This window comes from Manis pentadactyla, chromosome 14, assembly GCF_030020395.1.
Source record: "Manis pentadactyla isolate mManPen7 chromosome 14, mManPen7.hap1, whole genome shotgun sequence".
NCBI classification, from domain to species: domain Eukaryota; kingdom Metazoa; phylum Chordata; class Mammalia; order Pholidota; family Manidae; genus Manis; species Manis pentadactyla.
Genome location: NC_080032.1, coordinates 70,444,386 through 70,465,150, shown reverse-complemented (window position 1 = coordinate 70,465,150; position 20,765 = coordinate 70,444,386). Strand labels below are relative to the sequence as shown.

At 48.5% G+C, this 20,765-nt stretch overlaps 1 protein-coding gene and 1 pseudogene across 2 annotated transcripts; one reads left to right on the top strand and one right to left on the bottom strand.

The window, feature by feature from the left end:
* Nucleotides 1–3,208: 3,208 nt before the first annotated feature.
* On the bottom strand, nt 3,209–20,393 carry GPRC5A (G protein-coupled receptor class C group 5 member A). 2 transcript variants are annotated; one of them, XM_036909432.2, is made up of 4 exons: nt 20,082–20,393; nt 6,505–7,433; nt 4,475–4,533; nt 3,209–4,173 (listed from the first exon to the last, which is right to left on the bottom strand). In XM_036909432.2, the coding sequence occupies exons 1-4, from the start codon at nt 20,276–20,278 to the stop codon at nt 4,081–4,083; spliced, it is 1,278 nt and encodes a 425-aa protein (XP_036765327.2). In that variant the 5' UTR covers nt 20,279–20,393; the 3' UTR covers nt 3,209–4,080. The 2 variants fall into 2 exon arrangements, with proteins under 2 accessions (XP_036765327.2, XP_057347447.1); XM_057491464.1 differs by lacking the exon at nt 20,082–20,393 and adding an exon at nt 11,503–11,638.
* LOC130680601 (40S ribosomal protein S27-like) lies at nt 11,807–18,129 on the top strand (annotated as a pseudogene).
* Nucleotides 20,394–20,765: the final 372 nt, after the last annotated feature.

The following is a 20,765-nucleotide window of genomic DNA, read 5'->3' as shown; positions in this document are numbered from 1 at the left end:
TCAATTAACCTAAGTTCTTGATTTAAAATCTTTATTCCAGCCTATTACAATGCATTTGTATTCTAGTTTTATTGTTCGGTCTTTCCTAATTTTGTGTCCTAAAATTTGATAAACAGGCTTTATTTCTGTCCAAGTGGTTGAGAAAAATGTTACCCAAACAGATCCAAAGACAGAGCCCGAGGTAACCCACTAGAGACCGCCATCCAATAAATGACCTCTTCTTGAATATTTGACTTACGACTCACCTAACTCTATTATCATTATCCCTGCATTTTTCCATCTTGTTCATAAAGATATCATGCTAAAATCAATATATTCTTTTTCTATTCCAGTTTCTTGTAGGTGAAAAATAGTTGATCTGTAATTATTCCTTCTTAGAGACATAAAGATGGTTTTACATATCAAAGGGCATGGTGTTAACCCCTCCCATCATGCCCAGAGCTCAGGCATAGCTACATGGGCTTTTCATGGGTGTTTTTTGAGTTGATAAAAATCAGCAGGATTGATAGATCATAATAGAGAAGGGGACCTGAACTAGAAGCCGGTGGGACCAGGCAGTCTGGTGTCGCACCTGTGGTGACCAAATTCCATTAAAGGTTCCGTTCCTCTTCTCTTCTTTCCTGTTGAAGAGCATGGTCGGGTCCGATGCTTAAGACATGCAGCTCGGGTCATTAAACACACAACAGATAGCTGCAAAGTTTTCCCAAGGACTGCCTCTGAACTCTGCCCTCAGAAACTGCACAGGACGTGAATGATTGCCGAGGGGGGAGGGGGCGGCAAAACCCCCTGCAGGGAGCTGTAACTCCATACAAAGGAAAAGAAGAGGTGCTGCGTGTGGATGTTTGACTCAATATGGGACTCAGCAAGTGGAAGGATCATCAGCCTGCCTGGGGATGTGAAGAACTCGGCCTCGTCTCCCAATCCCAGCTTTGACAGCACACTTTCCCAAGGGCCAAGGGCCTCTTTGGTGCAGGGGTTGCTGGACAGTGACCTGTGGTAAACCAGAAAATGTCCATCTGCACCCAGGCCCTGTCTGTCCCCACAGCTTCCAGGCAGAGGGCAGAGTCAACTGTAGGAGAAATCAGGCAAAAAACAACTGGGGAGGCAAAGGAAAATGAGAGAAAAGCTTCAACTATGTCATGACCATGATCATTTTATTTGATTCTTTACTCAAGTACCCCCTTTGGGAAAAAGCATCTAAAACAGACCATACCAGTGTGGACAGTGGAAAGAGCACCGAACCAGAAATTTTCCCAGCTGTTTTAACTTCACATTAGGCCTCAGTTCCCTCCTCTCTGCAATAAAGGCTGTGAGGTGCCAACTCAAGACGTTCTGGGACCTTCTCAAGCTCTAACGTTTTAGGTACCGAGCATTCCACTCTGAACGGTCAAGAATGTAGTAGCAATCTGGAGGTTGCAGAAATCAGGGTTGGCCATGCACTGTCTGCCACCGGGAACATTCTGAAGCCAGGGGGGGCAAAGCATTGTCTGCTCTGGGTGGAAGGGAGTCCAGAAATAACCACAGGTGGGGGCACAGATTTTCCAAAGCCTGCAGCCTATAAACTGGAGGCCGATTTCCCAGATCCTGGATTTCAGCAGTCAACACCTGAGAAAGATGTTTCTGAGGCTGCCCCCTCCAATTCTGAAATAATTCCATGTTCCAGATTGGGGCTAGGGCAGTGGCAAGCCTGCAAACTCTGGTCACGACAGAAGGAAGTGGGCAAGGAAGGAAAAGAGCAGCTGGGCCATTCAGTCCTCAGCAGTGATGACAAGCCTAGAAATAAAGGAAGGAGCCTGCGGTGTGCACGGGGGATGAGGATTTCACTGCTGCGTTTCCAGAGCCAGTCTGTCCTCTTTGTCTTGGCTGCTGTTCCTGACAAAAGACCAGTGTTCTTGCTGCGAAAATATGCATCGACATTAATAACAATAGCATATGAAACCAATATCTATAAAGCTGCCAGGTTGCATGCAAATGGGCTGGAAATACCTTGGAGAGTTTTACAAAAATAAGACCCAAAGGCTGAATCTCTGGCACAGAAGATTTGAGAGCAAATCCTTTAGAGAGGGTGGGAGGGAGGACAAAAACAGCTCATCCGTATGAGCCCTTTAAAATGGGGTGCATGTGCCTCAAGCCCACTGACTCTCGGTGGTTCTGCCCTGCACCCCTCACAGCAAAGCGGCCTTAAGAGTTTGCCTTTCAGAGGCGCTGACGCCCAGCAGGTTGGTCCCTGAGGCTTTACTGCCATCAAGTGGAATCCTGGGGTATGGCAGCCATGGAACTGCCTCACCCCAGCCTAGACGTCAGGCTGGGATAAGAGGTGGACTATTTTTCATCTGACAATGATATATGAGAGGAAGGCTGTTGAGCTTCATTTCATTATCACCCATTTAGTTCAAAGGAGATGCCATTTGGGCTCTCAGCCATCAATCAACCAGGTGGGGCTAAATTTGCACATTCTATTTCAGCCCAGATAGAGATCGAAAATGGATGCCAAACATTATTTGTAATTCCCCCTTCTCAATACAAAACTAAGCTAACGTTAGTGCAAAGCCATGTGGGAAACAACCAACCAAACCTTTGTGGCATGTAGATGTCCCTAATTCAGCACATTATCGCTCACCTCCAACCCACCTCACCCTTTCCCATACTCCATCTGCACCCAGATTTCCTTTTGAGGAAAAGCGGGGTGTCAGGCTCTTAGGAGGCGACTTCCTAACTTGGCTATAAATTTTTAATATCATTTCATTTTTTGTGTCTGGGGATTTTTCTTTTCCTTCATCAAAGAGTCATTTCCACAGAGCTGTTTCTGGGATTCAGTCAATGATCATTGTTAAGTCATGTCTTTTCCAAGAAACATTATGAACCAATTCTGTCCAATGGGGATCTGGATTTATCCCCTCCTACAATTTCACGTAAAACATGCATCTGGCTTTGAGCTCTGCTCCCTAACCCCATTCCAAGCTTGTCATTCCCCCACTGTCCTGGAGCAGAACCTCAGCAGCCACGACCCTTCCGAGCTCCCCTCTCACCCTTGCCACTCACCTCAAAAATGAGGGAAAGCATACTTTTCACTGATGTAAGGAGAAGGAAAGACACCTAGAGGGTCAAGTCCACACCCAGAGGAACTGAACCTTGAACTTCAGCTCCAACATGAAGACAAGCGCCTGCCACTTCACCTGTGTGTGCAATGCCACCGCTACCGCAGGGAAAGATTTGCCGTGACCACATCTTTATTGCATCTCTAGGTGAGGAACGGTGAATAACTTAGGAATACAAGGAACAGCCCCTGTTCATAGACAGGCCCATAGAATGCAAGGGGCGAACCCAGCGTGAAGCTATTTACAGAGGCTGAGGAGCAAGGGAGTGGAGAAAACTCAGTGCCAGGAATTTATGGTAAGAACTGCCCAGATTCTCCAGGCAGAGAGAAATTGGGCTTGACCACCCTTGAGGTCCAGAAGAACGTCTGGGAAAGTGTATTGGGGAGATTCAGTGTGCGGTGGGGTCGGGAATGGTTCCAGAGATGGGTGACCTATGAATCGGTGCCACAGAGATGGGTAAATTTAGGGCAACCTTTAGCCTCTCCTACCCTGGCAAGACGGGAGGGTGCCAGGAAGTTGGCTTCCAGTGTAGATTCAGGCAGGGACAGGCCTTCGCTGTCTTTGCTCAGATTTGCAGTTCTGCGCTGGGCAGAGCCATCCTCACAAAACCAGCCTTGAGTCAGAGGAGCGGGTTCCTGAAGCGGGATGAGCCGGAATGTGGTCAGCTGACCAGAGCTTTAGTCACATGTTGAATGACGGGGAATAGTCAGAGGCGAACCCTGAGTTAGGTGCCTGAAACTCCCGCTTAAAAGAAATACCCTAAATATGGGACAAAGGAAAAATACTGCAGAGCTGCTAAGCCCTGGAGGCTGGTCAGCCCCCACCATCTCCAGAACAGAATAGTGGTTGAGGTCAGCAGAAAGGGAAGCTCTTCCCAGATTGGTTTGGACAGTTTTGTAGTTTCTGGACTCAGGGTTTAGCCCACGTCCCTTTAAATTCCCTGCCGGTCCCGCTGACTTGCGTGTCCCACTCTTCAGAAGAGCTAGCTGCCCTCTTTCCGTCCTTCATAGTCACCGTAGGGGCTGGCCCGAGTGTGGGCCCGCGGGATGGAGAAATCCTTCTGGGTGGCCCGATTCTGAAAAGGAAGCACATGTGTTGTTCATCTCACTCCAGTGCCCAGATATTTCAACACGACTCCAACCTGGACTCCAGTCTAATTTTCTTCCCCTTCTCCCAAGCCCTCCCCCTGCCATCCTCCCTATGCCCCATACTCCAGGCTGTCCTAACCCCACGAGGCACATTACGTGAAAGGAGGCATGTCAGCCTGTTCAGGTGGCCGTGTAGGGGCCATCGGTATGGTTACATCGCCTATTCCAAAGGGACAAAAGTTCCCTCCATGCTAATGCTGCTGATAACAAGAGAGAGAGGTCGCTTACCTGCAGCTGAAAATGGGTGGAATAGGGGGCATAGAGCGTGTCACCCAGCTCTTCGAGACCTGAAACAGAGGCAGAGGAGCAATTACAGCGTTAGGGTCCCCTCCTTCATTCTCCCACCTGTGTTCACCCCAGTTGAATCATGTGTCAAAGTGTGACACATCAAGGTGTTTGTCTGTCTCCCCGACAGACCGTACATTCCGTGCAGAGAGAGACTGTACCTCGGGCAGAAAGCAAGCTCAGCAGTATGTGATCACGAAGGAAGTGCCCTTCCCAAACTTCACCGGAGGCCTACCTCATCCTAGGCTACTTCAAAAGCACATTTGCCACCAGTCCTTTCAGACCTGGCCAGAGGTGTACCTGGAGTGAATCTCATTAGGGATTTGCTCACTTCCTTAACTGCTAACAAGGCAGGAAATGTTTTTTTATTATTTTCTTTGGAGAGGGGCAGAATTTGTGAGTAATTATTTTTTATGTATTTTGGGGAAAATCAGAGGGATTTAATCTCAGGAACAGAAAAGAGTAAATACCTACAGTCATCATGAACATAATTTAAAGCGATCCATTTGTTTCCCCACCCAGTTTACCTCTTGGATTTATGCAATAAATACCTGAACACTTTGTATATGGAAGATATTGTGAGAGCTCTAAGGATTAACCAGGGTGATTCATGCCCTGAGGCTGACAGTAGTGAGTAAGGAGTATGACAGCTACACAAATAACTGTGGAATGAGGTGGAAAGATAAGAGCACATCAAGTCCACAGAGGCACAGGCGGAGAGAACCCTGAAGATAGGGGAATGTGTGGCTCTGTGTAAGGGCAAGAACAGGGACAAAGGACATGTCTTGAGGCAAGACACACAGGCAGGAAAATGCAGGGACTTGGTTTGTTTGGACTGAGAACCCAGCTCCAGTGGTTGTTGGGGATCTGATACATGCAGTGGACACTAGGGAGCCAGAGAGGTATGGGAGCAGGGAAGTGTGGTGGCCAGAGAAGTAAGCTGACAATGTCTCACAAAATGAATGGAAAGGATTGAAGGAAGGAATAATACTCGTTGGGGAATGATAACAGGGAGCCCAGGAGTGAAGTGACCAAGGGAAGCAGGAAAATAGATGGGGCAGGGGGGTGGACAGGTGGTAAAATACCGGCCGTGGCCCTCCCCACTTCCCTTCAGGCTTCCAAGTGCCCAGGGCAGGGACCACGGCCACAGTGAGAAGCACCAGGGAGCTTTGCACCTCAGGTGCCCGAGAGCAGAGAAAATTGTTAGCTGAAGCCAAGAACCTGGCCTTAGCTTCCCTCTGTCCCGTCCCAAACCCATTCCCTCCCCTGATTAAGTCCCAGAATCAGTATAAACTCTAGAGACCAAGGAATGGGTCCCTCTGGGCAAGGACAGTTTCTAGCTATCAGTTTAGCCTCTGTTTGTTATAAGAACAACAGAATACCTGGTTACTCACAACTTCAGGCACAAGCAAAATCCTTTGATTCTTCTATGTCAGATACCATCTCTTTCCTCCCATAGGCCTAGAGACATGCAATAAAATGTGGCTTTTCCAGCTAAATCAGAGTCCTCAGTAACTTTATGGAGATCCCCACTGGTTTATGATAAAAGGTCTTTCTCCCTGCTCTGTGATCCCTGCAGGGAATTATGGGCTTGACTTCATGGACTCAGGTACATAAAGGCTCCACATTTCTGGAAGGACTACCTGGTTATCTACAAAGAACACAATCTCATCTACTTGTCTCTAGGAATCTTTCCAGTCATTTCTTTGCCATTCCTTTGTTACAGCTTATTTTGATTCAGAGAAACCTATATGGTATTGTGTAAGTGTTGGGCTAAGACTCCAGAGGCCAGTGTCTAGTTCTTCTTGCCTCTAACTACCTGGGTGATGTTAACCAAGATCTGAACCTTGGGGAGCTTTCCTGTTCTGTCAGGGATATGACCTGGACAACCTTGCGTGTTCTTTATTGTTATAGTATCTCTGATTCTCCCTTATTTTTCTGCAAGGGATTCTCCACCCAGCCATGCTCCATACCTTGTGTGATTTCCTCTCGAGAGTAGGCTCTGTTTTCCACACCATAGCTCTGCTTCATGAGTTGAGGTTTACAAAAAGCATCCTCAACAGGATAATCCATAGGGTTCTGTTGCTTTGTGAGTAGCTGAAATTCAGGTACAACATAAACCAACAGGAAAATCCAGCCATTGATAACCAAGGCTGAGCTGAGGATGGTGTCATCCCACTTGGGGCCCGGGGTAGGAACCAAGAGCAGGGTGATCCACGCCACCCAGATGGCCATGGAGAGAAGCGTGGTGAGGTAGATGTGGGCCCCGTGTCTCTTCCAGCCAGAGAAGGACCCACAGAAGGTGAAGCTGGACGTGAGGAAGGTCAGCGCCATCAAGAAGAGTACATAGATGAGAAGCATGACGAAGTCTTCATTGCGCCTAGAGGCAGGAAGCTCGGAGAAGATTGCGACGTTGCTCCTGTTCACGGTGAGGACGACGTACTCAATTGCGATGACGTCCTGCACCAGGCTGAAGCCCACGGCCAGGCCCAGCATCACCAGCAAGGACAGGGGCTTCCTCCCACGGACCAGCTTCGTCAAGTTGAAGGCGTGAGCCAGGAGGCAGGAGAAGCACAGGGCGAAGAGGACGCCGAAGAGGAAGAAGCGCGTGGTTCCGGTGCTGCCGTCCAGCGTGATGATGAACGCGAAGGTGAGGCCGAAGATGCCCAGCACGCCCAGGAGGAAGAGGAACTGGGTCGGGAGCGCTTTCCGCCGGTTGGAGTCCTGCACCTTGCAGATGAGGATCAGGAGCGCCAGCATGAAGGCCACCGAGGTCACGGCCCCCGCTGCAGCCACTGCTTCTAGGACGATGCCCCAAACTTGGCTGGTATCACAGAGTCTATAGTACCTGGCCTCCAGACCCGAGCGGCAGCCACTGGGGGCTGCGGCGGCCATTCTCGTCCTGCAAGAAAGCAGAGTTGTGCGAGGGAACGATGACTCTCCTAGCAAACTTGGGCCCAGAGGGCCAAACGTGATTAGGAAGAACTTGTGTAAGTTCAGGTACGGTTTTGGCCCCTGAACTTACTGCATGAGATAAAGTACTAATTTTTCTCCACCTCCTGAGGGAAATTCTAAAGGCCGATGAAGGGATTTAATCATATTAATATTTACCCCGAAGCCCGAGGACCCAGTGCTTGATTGAAGGGTTTCAGAATCTCGTTTCAAAAAATTATGTCATCAATAACTCGTCAGGGTTCCTGAGGGGCTAGTGTTTTCTTGGGAATTAGTGAACATGGAAATATCGAAACATAGAGTTAACACTTTAACCATAATTTATCAATCACAAGGTCTTTCCACCTTCGGTCCTGTCTCAGCCATTGCTTAAGTATCCCATTGTCTCGTGGGAAAGGGGTTATCTGAGCTGTAGGTTTCTCTACAGAAAGCCAAACATTAACCTCTCAGCCACCGAGTCCTCTCCTTTAGGTCTGCTGTCGCATATTAGAAGGGTTTTTCCTTCCTTAAGGTATGTAAGGATGGCTCTACTAAGTCCAAAAGGTGATGGAGGACGTCTTCCCCATCATCGTGAGCTCTTAACAACTACCTATAGGGAGGGCAGCCCTCGATAACGCAAAAAACAGCAGGTGATCTCAGAACAACTATTACCAATAGCTAATGCTCATTTTTACTATATCAGAAACTCTTCTAACTACCCTTCATATTTGTTCGTGAGTTTAATTTCATAGCAACCCTGTGACGCAAAAATTATTATCCCTCTTTTACACTGAGGAACCTGAGGCAGGGGGTGGTCAAGGCACCTGCCCAGCATCACACAGCCGGGAAATCGCAGGAGATTTGAGTAGGTCATCCGACTCTAGGATCCATGCTGTTAACTCCTGCAGCTACTAGTTCTCAAGTGAGTTCTAGCTGGCCTTCAACTGCAATCTGAGATATCCTATTTCTGTCTCTCTCTCAAACTCTCCTTCTCCCCTCTTCCTTCTCTCCCTCATCACATGCCCCATCAAGCAACTGTTTATGTTCCTGATTCCACTCCCTTAGCTCAGCCCCAGGAAGGACAGGAGCACCCAGGGGGACCACACGAAGCAGGTGATCTACCCTCCCACTGGCGGGTAATCAGAAATGGACTGGCTCATAGCCATTCACTTCCTAAGTATCTGTCCTCAGTCTCCCAGGTCTGCTACCTTCTCTGCTCCCACAACCTCCATGCCAATTTTAGACCTGGCTGACTTCCAAACCCCAAGAAATCTAATTCCTAGGAGTTTAGGGTGCAGGTGGGAAGATAACTTCGGAAATGGGAAGAGAGATAGGAGTTGGTATGTTTCCTCAAAATGGATGGTTTTCAAATTCTAAAGTCAGTGTCAGGAAAGAAGTTCAAATTCAAAATTGCTATATGGTTTTTAACAGTTTCTCAGCCAACCGTAATTTTTTTCTGAATTATTTTACTGTCTCTAAGTTTTCTATGACACTATTCCTTCTACCCTGTTGTCTGCTATGTGTGCATGGATTGTTTTTGTTTTGTTTTGGTTTTTGGTTCGGTTTTGTTTTGTTTTTTTTGCTTTAGTTTTTCTTTTCCTGATAGGATTACTCAGCTGTAAAAAGTTTTGACTTGACTAGAAGAGAAATACGGTCAGGGCTGGGCAGAGTTACAGGAGGGGAGGGCTCATTGGGAGCCCCTCCATAGAGACACACCAGTGAAAGATCTCAGTCTCCTCTGGTCCAAATAGGGAGAAACTGTGCAGAAAGAAATCGGAGGAAGGGGACAGCATGGATTCAGAAGCAAGAGAGGGTATAGAACATTTGCTGAATCCTGCCTCTTTCCAGAGGGCAATAAAAACAGAATTTCTTCATGACTTGCCCATAAATGCTTATCAACAAGATTTCTCTGGCTCTTCATAGCTCTACAGGACGCTGTGACCAACCCAAGAAGAAAAAACATTCTCCCTTCTCCTCCCATCCTGTGTCTTCACAATCAAGCCACAAGGCAGAGAACAGCACAGGGGGATACAAAATGAGTCATTGCTCAGTGACTGTCCAGGGCAAATGAGGATCTTTCTCAGTGTGGACAGAATTTGCACACCTACTTCTCTTAAAGATACAGAGCCATCATTCCAGGTAGTTAAGATAGTTACTGTATGAGCATTGTGTTATTCACACAGCAATTGGGAAAAAATTATGTATAGGTATAAAAATGCAGTATAACACATACCTACATATATGAATGAATACAATATATTTTTTGGATATTATATGTGTGGTGTGTTAGAGTAAAGCAACTTAATAATTTATAGCTTAAACCTATTTTCCTAACTTTTCAATGAAATTTGGCTCTCCAAATTTCATGTTTTTGTATATTAGAGTCATTCATTCAACCAGTATTTACTGAGCACCACTAAGTGCCAATCACTGTTCTAGAGACTCAGTGGTAAATGAGAAACAGACATATTCCCCGCCACAGTAGAAGAGACAGACAGACATCTGCCTCACTGCCATGGCCTTTCCTCACCAGGGGTCTGTCACCTGCACCCTGCCCCCCAGAAGTCACACCACCATCTTCCCTACCACATGCAGAGCATGGAGCAAAGAATGGGGCACGTTCCACCTCTACGGGGCCGCACGGAATGTGAAACAAGAGGAAAAAGAAGGTAAAGGAGCCTCAGATATGGGCAACCTCTGAGATACACGGACTGGAAGTCTGAGCTGCCTGCCCCCCACCTGTGCGCTGTGGGAAGGGGAGACAGGGCACCCCCTCTGTACCACCCACGCAGGAGAGGAAGAAGCCTGTCTGACGCGAGGGCAGAACGCGAGGGAAGGACCAGGCCCTGCCCAGGTCACCTGCACCCACCTTCCCTCTCCACATCCCACCCTCTCTAGTCAGTCCCGAGGGCGACGTCTCCCCTCCCAGCCCCTCCTCGCCAACCAACGGTTCCTTCCCCACCGCCCAGGGAGTGCCTTGGCAGACAGACGAGGAGTTGTTGACATAACCACCTAACAGGAAAGGACTCTGGACCTGATGACTCTTTGTCTTGATGAGATTTTGGCCTAAAGAACAACTCAGGTGCTGGACAAAGGGACAGTGAGACTGAGGCTGAGACCGCCAGCCCCCAGCTCAGCCCTCCAGGCCCCTCACTTCTGGTGAAGCTGAGTGGGTGGGGGTCGTGTGTCAGGGCCTCCCAGCACCCCCAGACCAGGGTCCAACAGGAGCAATGGGCTGTGGGTGCAGAGTGGGGAAAAAACCAATTTCTCCACCCCAAACACACAAGGGAGACAAAGGAACAGGTCCTCAAGTGCCTTTAAAATACTCTCTTTTTAATGGGGAAGTTTTTATTATAGGAACTTTCAAGCAGACTCAAAAATTAAGAGAATGTATGATGGAGGCCCATGGATGCATCACTTGGTTTCAAAAATTATCAATATATGGCCAATTTTACTTCATCTGCAGCGTATCCCACTTACTGGGTTTTTTTTTTAAGGTATGATTGATATACACTCTTATGAAGGTTTCACATGAAAAACACTGTGGTTACTACATTCACCCATATTATCAAGTCCCCACTGATACCCCAATGCAGTCACTGTCCATCAGTGCAGCAAGAGGCCACAGATCCACTGTGTGCCTTCTCTGGGCTACACTGTTCTTCCCGCCATCACTGGGTTATTTTTAAGCAAATCCCAGACATAGTATCATTTATGCTTAGACACTTCAGCATGTACCTCCAAAAGATAAAACTCCTTTTTAACTTAACCGTGCTTTTAAAATTAACAATAACCCTTTAATATCAAATATCCAGTTAAGGTTCATATTTCCTAATTTTCTTACAAATGTCTTTTTTACAATTTCTTATTAAACAGTTTTCTTTTTTTTTATCTGGGTGACTCGTGGTTTTGGAATGATCCTTAACTCACCTTCTTCAGTCCTCCTCCATCCTTTCCCCAGCATGACAGGCATTACACAACGGGTCTAAAATGTCCTAAGTACTTTGAACTTGGAGGAAAATAAAACTCGTCAGACTCACCACCAAGCAGGTCTTTACCGAGAAGGTGCTGGGCTGCCCAGGAGGTGGCCGAGATGAGGAACGTGGTGAGGGGAGAAGGACAGAGTTCTGAGAAGCTGAAAGGACTGCTAGAAAGCAGGGCTTGAGGGGGAAAAGGGAACCGACCCGCATTTGGGAACACAAACTCCCCAGAGCTAGAGAGCCTCGGCCTGGGAGAACCTAAGAGCCGGAGCAAAAAAGAGAAAATGGAATGAGAATAGTGGGTATGTGGACATGGTTTGTAACCAGAGTCGAGGGCACAGAGGCCTCGGGTCCAGCCAAGAAAGGGCTTGTTCCTACACAGACCAAAGGCAGAAAGTAACCAGCTTACTCTCGGGCTGCCCTGAAGGGGAGGGAAGGTCTCCTAACTCATTGTCACCATGGGTCAGACACGCTGTTACGCACTTTACTCGATTAATCCCAACAACACTTTATAATAATAATAGCTCATATTATTATTACCCTACATATTATCTCACAAAGTCACACGGCTTATAAGCAGAAGGGCCAGGAGTCAAACCCGAATTCTAACTCCAATGACACCAGTCTTGGCACTGTCCAGCCCCCTGGTCTGGTAAGAACTTTAAAGCCAGCAAGGAGCTGCCCATCACAAACAGAGGTGACTGCATCTCGGGGGCTGCTTTCTTCAGGCTTTGAGCACAGGCCAGACCCCCTGAGGAGCACGGCCTGCCCTCGGGAGTGGCTCCATCTGCTCAGAGTTATGCGTCCCCTCCGATTCCTGCATGGTAAGGAAATGACTACATTGGCTCATTGGCTCTGCTGAAGTGGGATGGGCAGGAGGAGGTCCTAAGAGAAGGCTGAGAACGTAGAGCAGGAGGCATCCAGGGGTCTCCTCCTCTGTGAGCCCAAAGCTGGGGCTCTAAAAGCCAACCTGAGCTCTAGCACTGAGTTGGGAACTGGCCTCAGACACCCACATTAGCAAACCCCCCATCCATGTCCTCCATCCCACCCCTTCAGTGTCTCTTGACTGCGTCTGCTTCTGCAGCCCTCATCACTTCTACCTGCACCACTTCAGAAGCCCGGCCGTCTGCCCCCAGGCTTGCCCTCTCTGAGCCATTCTATTTGCAGTTGGGGCCAGAGCCAGAAGCCTGCACAAAAGGGTAAGTTCTCAGCCCCTGCCTGCCTCTCTAGCCTTACCTCACACCCTCCTCCTCATCACCAGTACTTACTACTCCTCCAAACAAGCCCTCATCTCCCTTCAGACATGCTCTCCCATCTGTGTGGAACATACCCCCCAACTTCCCCCATTCTGCACCCGCTTCACTTGACTTAAAGGTCCCTTCATCCAGGAAGCTTTCCTTGATTCCCAAGTACAGGGAGAGACACATCCCGGGAATTCTGAGAGCCTCGGGTTCCCTGTCACAGCACCTTACCCCGCATCCCTGCAACACTGGTAAACCTGTATCTCCCTCCAGATCAAAGCTCTGTGAAGGTGAGGGCTGAGTTGTTAATCATTTCTCGCCAGCCTCTCACCTAGCACCTGAGGCAGGTGAGTGCCTAACCAGGATGGGTGTGTGAGATAAGGATTAGAATACGGATCGGACAAGAGGAGTGTTGTGGGGAGGAGGGCGCCCCGGTTGGGCTGGTCAGTCCCACTGGGCTTCCTCACTGGCCTGTCCACTGGCTGTAGTCCTAACCCCTTTGCTTCCATCCTCTCCTTACACAGGCTGCCTAAAGTCGCACTTTGGGCCTGAGGATGGGAGCGCAGGGCCCTGTCTGGAACCCGGCCTCCACCTAAGTGACCAGGTGTGTCTAGGAGAGCACGAATCCTGAGGTTTTCCCAGTAAGCAGGGAGAATTTACCAGAATTCAGTCACACGCTCCCAGCCAGTTCCCTGATGACTAAGCCCTGTCTGTTGGAGGAAGATAGTGGGGTTTTAGCGTGTGTAGCCTGTGGCCTGGGACCTGAGAATGGGCGTCTGAGTCACAAGGGCGAGACCCCCTCCACTAACCACAGCTGCTAACTGAACGGCCCATTAATCCAACGAAACCACCACAGAGACCCTGCAATCACTCGGCACAACCCTAAAGCCCTCTGCAATGAGTCAAGGCGTGAAAAAATAAGTTAAAAAAGAAAAGAAAAGAAAAGAAGGAAGGGAAAGGAAGAAGAGCTCAGAGGGAGGGAGTCATCTACTGGGCTCAGCTCCAAGCCCTGTCTTCACTCCACCCTTTGAGGAAGAAGGGGCTTTGGCTGCCTTGACGTGCGGATGCCATGTCCTGCAACCTCCATCCTCTTCTCCAGTACAGGGGTGGCCGCTGAACTAGATGGCCTGAGTCCACGTCCAGCTCCGCGGTCCATCCATCTGGAAGCTTCTTGTCGAAGGAGCTCAAATCTCTTTCTCACTCTCCCTCATCCTCCTGCTTGCCCCATCCCCTGCCATTAAAAAAATATGTGCCGCAAACTCCTAACCAAACCCCAAAGCATGACTAGAGGTTAGGTTGAAGGTTTGAGCAGGCCAAGAAGGGCAAGACAGGGGAATGCTCACCTGCAGGACAAAGCCAGCTGTACTGACCCCAGTCGCGGTCCTGACAGCACACAGCATGGACTGGTACCCGAGGACAGATGCCAGCACTTGCCGAGGTCCCCAGCTTCTAGTTTCCAGGCTCTGAGACACCTCTCTGTCTTTCCCAGAGAGGCAGGAAAGGTGTCTGGAGTCGTATGTGCCTAGCCCTAGAAGGTTCCCCAAGCTGTGTGCGGCCTTCCCTGGAGTATCTATCTGCGCATGAATTACCTGGGGTCCTAAACCTTGTCAAAAGCTGAATCTTATCTTCCTCCTTAGCAGATAGATCTCCTGTCATCTGAAAATGAAGAGGACAATACCTGCCTCTTAGGACTGCCTGGGGAATGGCACCAAATAACCAAAGTGTTTATCGACGCTGAGTGTTCCTGTCATCCCTGCCAGGCAAATTTGTGATTTTCTACCATTTTTCACTGCTACATTCAATCATTAGGAATACCAACGGTCACAATTTAATTAATGATGACTACTACCACATAATGAATCCTCCTGTGAGGACATCAGCCAGACATGATGCTGGATGTCAATGTTTTTGTATCGATTCTCTCATTTACATGTTTTTACAACTACTATTTCATTTACTATTCCGGCAGCCCATTTTATGGGTGAGAGGACTGACTCAGAGAGCGCCATGCCCACTGTCACATAGTTAGGAAGAATGCCTCTTTTTGAGTAGTCTGAATCATCGCTTCACCTTCCATTTCATCACTGTTATGATCCCTGGAGCTTTTCTCCCTAACTCTGGCCTCTCTCCATTTACAACATCTCTAGAAGTCTCCCAGGTGAGAAGTCCTGCATTTGGCCAATCTTCCTGTTAATCAACAAACATCTCAGTATCTACTTTGTGTCAGGTACTATGTTAAGTGTACAAGTCACACGGACCAAAAGTGTGGCTGCTGCCCCTGGAAGGACACAAAAAGTCACCCTGTCCTACCAACAAGGAATTACAGAGTACGGAGGGAGGCTGAGGGCACATGGAAAACAGGGACCCCACCTACCTAGTGGGATGAAAAACAGGGGGTGCTTTAGAGAGGAGACCAGAGAGATAAGGCATGAAAGATGGGCAAGGAACCGTGGGAGGAAAGGAGAAGCTCAGGGCTTGGGGCATGAAGGAGTCCAGTTAATTGCCAACTGCTGGCTTAGGCAACCAAATGGAGCTTAGAAACACAGGCTTGACCCCCTGGCAGTGGCGACCTGGCCATGAGAACATGCCTCTTGCAAAGGATCTCCCTCGTCTCCCTCCAGAAGAAAAGAGGAAACACAGAAGAAACGCCTGGTGCCGAGCCCCACTTCCTATTCACGGACAGGAAATGCCCAGAAGGCTATAGAATCGCATCTTTAGCCATGCACGAATGGTAGCTCTGTGTGCTGCCTGCTCCACTGTCCTCTGCCAGCCTACAGGGAGAAAGCAAGGCTTACAGATGATGCGCCTTTAGACGGAAGCAGCCCTAAGAGCACCGTGAATCCAAATGAGTGGGAAACCATCCCAATAAACACATTTTGGATTTAAAAGAAAGAAAGAAAGAAATACCGCTTTGTGAGGAGAGATGCCAAGTTTAGCCTTGTTGAATTTCAGATAATATAGTACAGGCAGTTGGAGGTCTCCCGGAATGACAAGGCTAAGTTGTCCTAAAAGTTTACTCTGGGCCATGTACTGTTTCATTTGATCCCCACAACACCCCTGTCATTATGTCCCCTTCCTACAGGTGAGGAAATGGAGGCACAGAGAAATTAAAATAACTTGCCCAAGATCACATGGCCCTTAAAAGCCAGGCCCCTAGACACCAGGCTGTGCTGACCCCTCTGTGCTGGGACGTGAGGGTCTGCGGCTCAGGACAGGCTCGGGCTGTAAGCGCAGACTGGGTTAGGGGAAGTACAGAGGAGGCAGCTGAAGCCCTGAGAGGAGACCACCCCACAGGAGGCACTGCGGACAGGAGGGCCAAGGGCAGAACCACGGGGCCACCTTCTCGTCAAAGCAGGAGTCAGCAAAGGATGTTCGAAAGGAATTGTGGGGGGTTAGTAAAGGAAGTGAGTCCAGGCAGTTTTCCAGAAGCCAAGGGGCAGTTTCTAATAAAAAGAGTGGCCAATGGAGTCAGATGCCGCAAGTGGAGCGAAGAAGAGAAGCCTGGGAAGGGGTCCTGGCTTTCAGCCTCAATTTGAGCTTCAGCTGGTCCTCCCACCCTCCTCCACCCACCTTCCTAATTCCCCTCTCCCTTCTATGCAAGGCAAGCAAATCTGAGAAGGTTTCTGATTCAGGGGGAATGGGAGCTCACTTGAGGCCTTTTTCCCCAGAGTGATGCTCTTTGCCTCCACGCACACACGCTGTTCTCCTAGCCAGAAGGACCCTGCCACTCTGACCCACAGTCCGTCTGCCATATTTCTTTGAAACTTAGCCCAAAACTTACTTCTATCATGAAGGTTTTTCTTTTTATTAATCCCATCCTATTCTAAATTTGAAGTTCTCTTCATAGTTTTTACGATTAGGTACTTCTTGGCACTCAAGTTTTTCCATATATATGTTATATATGCATTAATATCAGTGCTGACTCGCCTATCAGGTCACAAGCTTCTTAAAGAAATAGAGCAAATCCGTCTCTTGTTATCCCCTCAGGACGTGCTCTGCACAATGGCTGCTGAGTGAGTGTTTTGGACTAAGACGGACCACTGAGTGTTTACTCAAAGCAAGTTATTTATTAGCAAGTTTGAGTAATGGGGAGGAGGAATTTTTGAAGATGAATGTGCTGATGTTAATATTCATCTTTCTATCTATGCTGAGTTCTAAGACAAGGGTGGAGTCCCACAGAAATTTCTCTCCCTTGAGGAAGGATTAGTTATAAATGGAAAGGAAATCTCCAGGAGCCCCTATTCTGGGTAGCTATCTGAATTCTGATGACATAAAAGTGATACACCCTGGCAACAGCTTATGAGTAACATCTGAATAATGTCACTGAATTGAGTTTCTGTATAGTAACTGAGAGAAAATAAATCATCATACCACCACAGGCAGATCAAAACAAGTGTAACTACAGTGTTCATTCCAATTTCTTCACTTTTGGGTACTTTCCAGGGGGTATTTCCATCTTCCTCTATTTTAAACCTGGGGACTTCAAATTGATATCAAATAAATTACCAAAATATAAAATAAAATACTGAAAATCTTAAAAAAAATACTGAAAATTTCTTTTAGAAAAAAATTTAATATTTTAAGTAAAGCTTCCAAATCTCTTAGTCCCAGAATCTTAAGAAATGAAATTTCTAGAAAACAGATGGATAAAGTGAAACCTTTCCTTGCATACCATCTCACAGCCCTCAAAGACAGCTTTATTTTCTTTCAATATATAAAGGTAACATATTCATGCTTGATCCAAGAAGTCACAGGCTAAACTTACCTCTCTCTGCAAGCCTGTATTGCTAAGCCCTGAGGATGGTACTACCATCCTCTCAGTGGGCTAGTAGATCTAAAAATACTAAAAGATCTAAAAGACTATCTAATGTGGGAGAGGATGGAGAGAGCACACCACATGGCCAAAAACTAGAGGACAAAGGGAGTGACTATTTTTAAAATGAAAATGGTGACTTTTTCCATTTTGAAAAAAGACTGAATTAAACTATACTATACCTAGAAGAACCACACCTGAAACAACAGGATTTAGAAGCTTTGAAAGCAAAAGGAAGGAAAAAGTGAAAATAAATGCAAAAAAAAAGGCAAAAATAATAGATTTTATTTAGCAGGAATATGTATGGTACAAAGGTAAAGAGCTGCTCATGGTAAGAAAATTAAGAGTTGAGGTGTTAATATGACACAAAGTTTAGTCAAGGCAAAAAGGTATTATATGGATGAAAAAGCTGCTTTAAAATAATCAGGGATACTCCACATTGAAGATACAACCATCATAAACTCTTATGCACTGAATAATATACCAACAAAATACATAAAACAAAACCTACCATTAATACAAGGAGAAATCAAAAGAAATACTGTCGATATAGGAGAATTAAATACTCATTTATCAGTCCTCAGTAGATGAAACAGACAAAACTAATAGTATGGTAAATTTTTGTAAATGTGCCATGGATACTTTAATCAAAATATTCTCTATCTTCATATCTTATTCGATTTCCATCATTAATTATTTAATTAAGATCCTATATATGTCTGTTACCAGCAAACAGTTTTTGTAAAGGGACAGATAATAAATAGTTCAGACTTTGCAGGCCATACGGTTGTAGCTGAAAGCAGCCATGGACAACCCATAGACAAATGAGCATGGCTGTGTTCCGATAAAACTTTATGCACAAAAAGTGGGATGTGTTTGGCCTTGGACTTAGTTTACCAACCCCTGCTCTATATGATTGCTTCTACTGAAGGGTCATGGAACATTTACAAAAACAGCATATTTTAAACCACACACAAAAAAATCCAAAATTCTAATATAAGGAATACACACACTATATATTCTGACCAAAAGGCAATAAATATAAGACCTAAGAAACAAACATACCAACCTACTCAGAAATTCCAAGACCACTCAAGTGAAAATACTACTCAATCCATTGTTTTTAAAGGTCCTATTATACCAACACATCATTTCCTGCCCATTTCCTCGGCTCAGTCTATGCACTTTTAAATAGCAATGGAACTGAAGACGAACTCCCAAATGAGAAGAATAAAATCACACAGAAATTCTTCTGCATATCCTGTTATCTTCAATTCCCACTAACTGGTGGACTACAAAGGAGCAGGCTCTGAAGAGGACTCCCAAAGAGACAGGTGCATGTACAAAGGGACTAGGATCTCAGCCCTGGGAAGGAGCTGGGGGCCTTCTCCAAACCCCTTAGGAGAAACCCAAGGTCCCGGAGGAACTTGCCTCTTCACAACCTTAAGGTCCTGCAGAGCCTGGATGAGAAAGAAATCAGGCTTCCTGATTCAAGGGTTGAGAGCACTTCCCAGGAGTGACTGGCTCATTCCCAACTGCCCTTAGAGCACATGCCTCTCCATACCCCCAGAGGAGCTTTCTGTCTCCCTCTGGTTACACCTCTGACCCTGCCTCCCCGCCATTCCTTCCCTCTCTTGGAAGTAGCCGGCCCTCACCCACAGGATGGAATTCTGACCCCCACCCTCACCCCTCCCAGGGCCCCAGTCCATTGTATCTGCAGTGGTTCAAGTATTCCCCTTCAGGAACGGGCTCACAGCCGTGGCTTGTTCAACCCAACCTTCAACAGGTGTGGTATTTACAAACTCTCTGAGGGGAAAATCAGCTTGGAAAGGAGTCAGGAATGGAAAGCCCTTCAAATTCCTTGATCCTGATCAGGCTTCCTCTATCTGCTGGTCCTTCCTTCCCCTGTGGAGGTTTAAGGGACCATCTGGGACAGTTTGTGGACCATCCCTGAGTCCCAGCTAGTCGTCACCCGGGAAGTGGACTGTCGTGGACATCCAACTTCCATGTGCCCCGGGTTCCAGAGCAACTGGGGGGACAGCAGCGGAGGTAATGCCATGGAGCCCATGGCCCCACACTCACATCAAAAGAAGGGGTGGCTTCTAGAATCTACTTCCCAAAACTCAGAGGGGCACACTTGTGGAAGGACAAAATAAATGGCAACATCTTGGCACCTGGGCAAAGCAGCAGTTTTCACCGTCTCCCTCCTCCTGCCCCACCACCCACTCCCCCCACCTGCTCCTTTCCTTTCAGCTCTTTCTCCTCTTCTATCATCGCCTACAGCCGTCCCAGAACGCCCACCTGCCGGGCCAGGATGCTGCCTACCGAGAGTTTGTATAAAGTGTCTGAGCAGAAACTAGTATCCGGGTTCCCTTTCGCTCTCTCCCTCTGTCTTAGCCTGGGAAGCCCCTCAAAATAACTGAGTTGAATCCAACCCGAGGAATTCCTCCCTTGAGACTCCTTTCCCCGAGCCGGCTGCAGTCCATTGGCAGGACTGCCCTCCTCCCTCCCCGCCCCTCCCTGCGCCGCGCTCCCCGGGATCGCAGTCCCGAGTTCGGCGCCCCGGCTCCGCGCGCCCCCCTTACCCTGGTGCCTGCTGAGGCGCGAACCTGCGCGGCTTCCCGCGCCTGCGAGCAGCCGGGAGGAGCCCCTGGGAGCTGCGGGAGCCGCGGGCGGCGATCCCGGCCTCGCGGCGCCCGGCGGTTATAAAGGCGGTGTGGCCCGTGGGCGGGAGCGGAGGGCCCGGGGCAGGGAGGGGGCCGGGGGGAGAGGACACGCCCATTCCAGTCCCGCGGCGCGGCGTGCTGTTATGAAAATAAAGTCCTCGTGCCAGGGAATGAACCCAAAGCCGCCTGACGTCAGCCGCAGTCACCCTCGAGGTGGGGGGTGGGGGGGCGCAGGAGACCCTCCCGGGCGCCGCCTGGCACCCCGACTGCTCTGAGACGCGCGCCGCCGCCGGACCCAGGGCCGCGGGGACAGGGGGCCGGGGGGACAGGGGGCCGGCGGGCACGGCTCCTTGGCAGCCCTGCCCGCTGTACCCTCCGGGACGGGGCCGCACCAGCCGGGCACCGCCGTCTGCCAACCGCGCGGGCTCTGCTGCGAGGAGCGCCTGGGTCGATTCCCGGGTCCCGCAGCCCGTGGGCTGGGGCTGGACGAAGGCTGGAGAGGGCGGTACGCAGTTACTTGCCGTGTTTATTGGAGGAAATAGCACGGCGAGCTGACCCCCAAGTGGCCCTTCCTCCCCTTTCCGTGGGAAAAGCTGGCTTGTC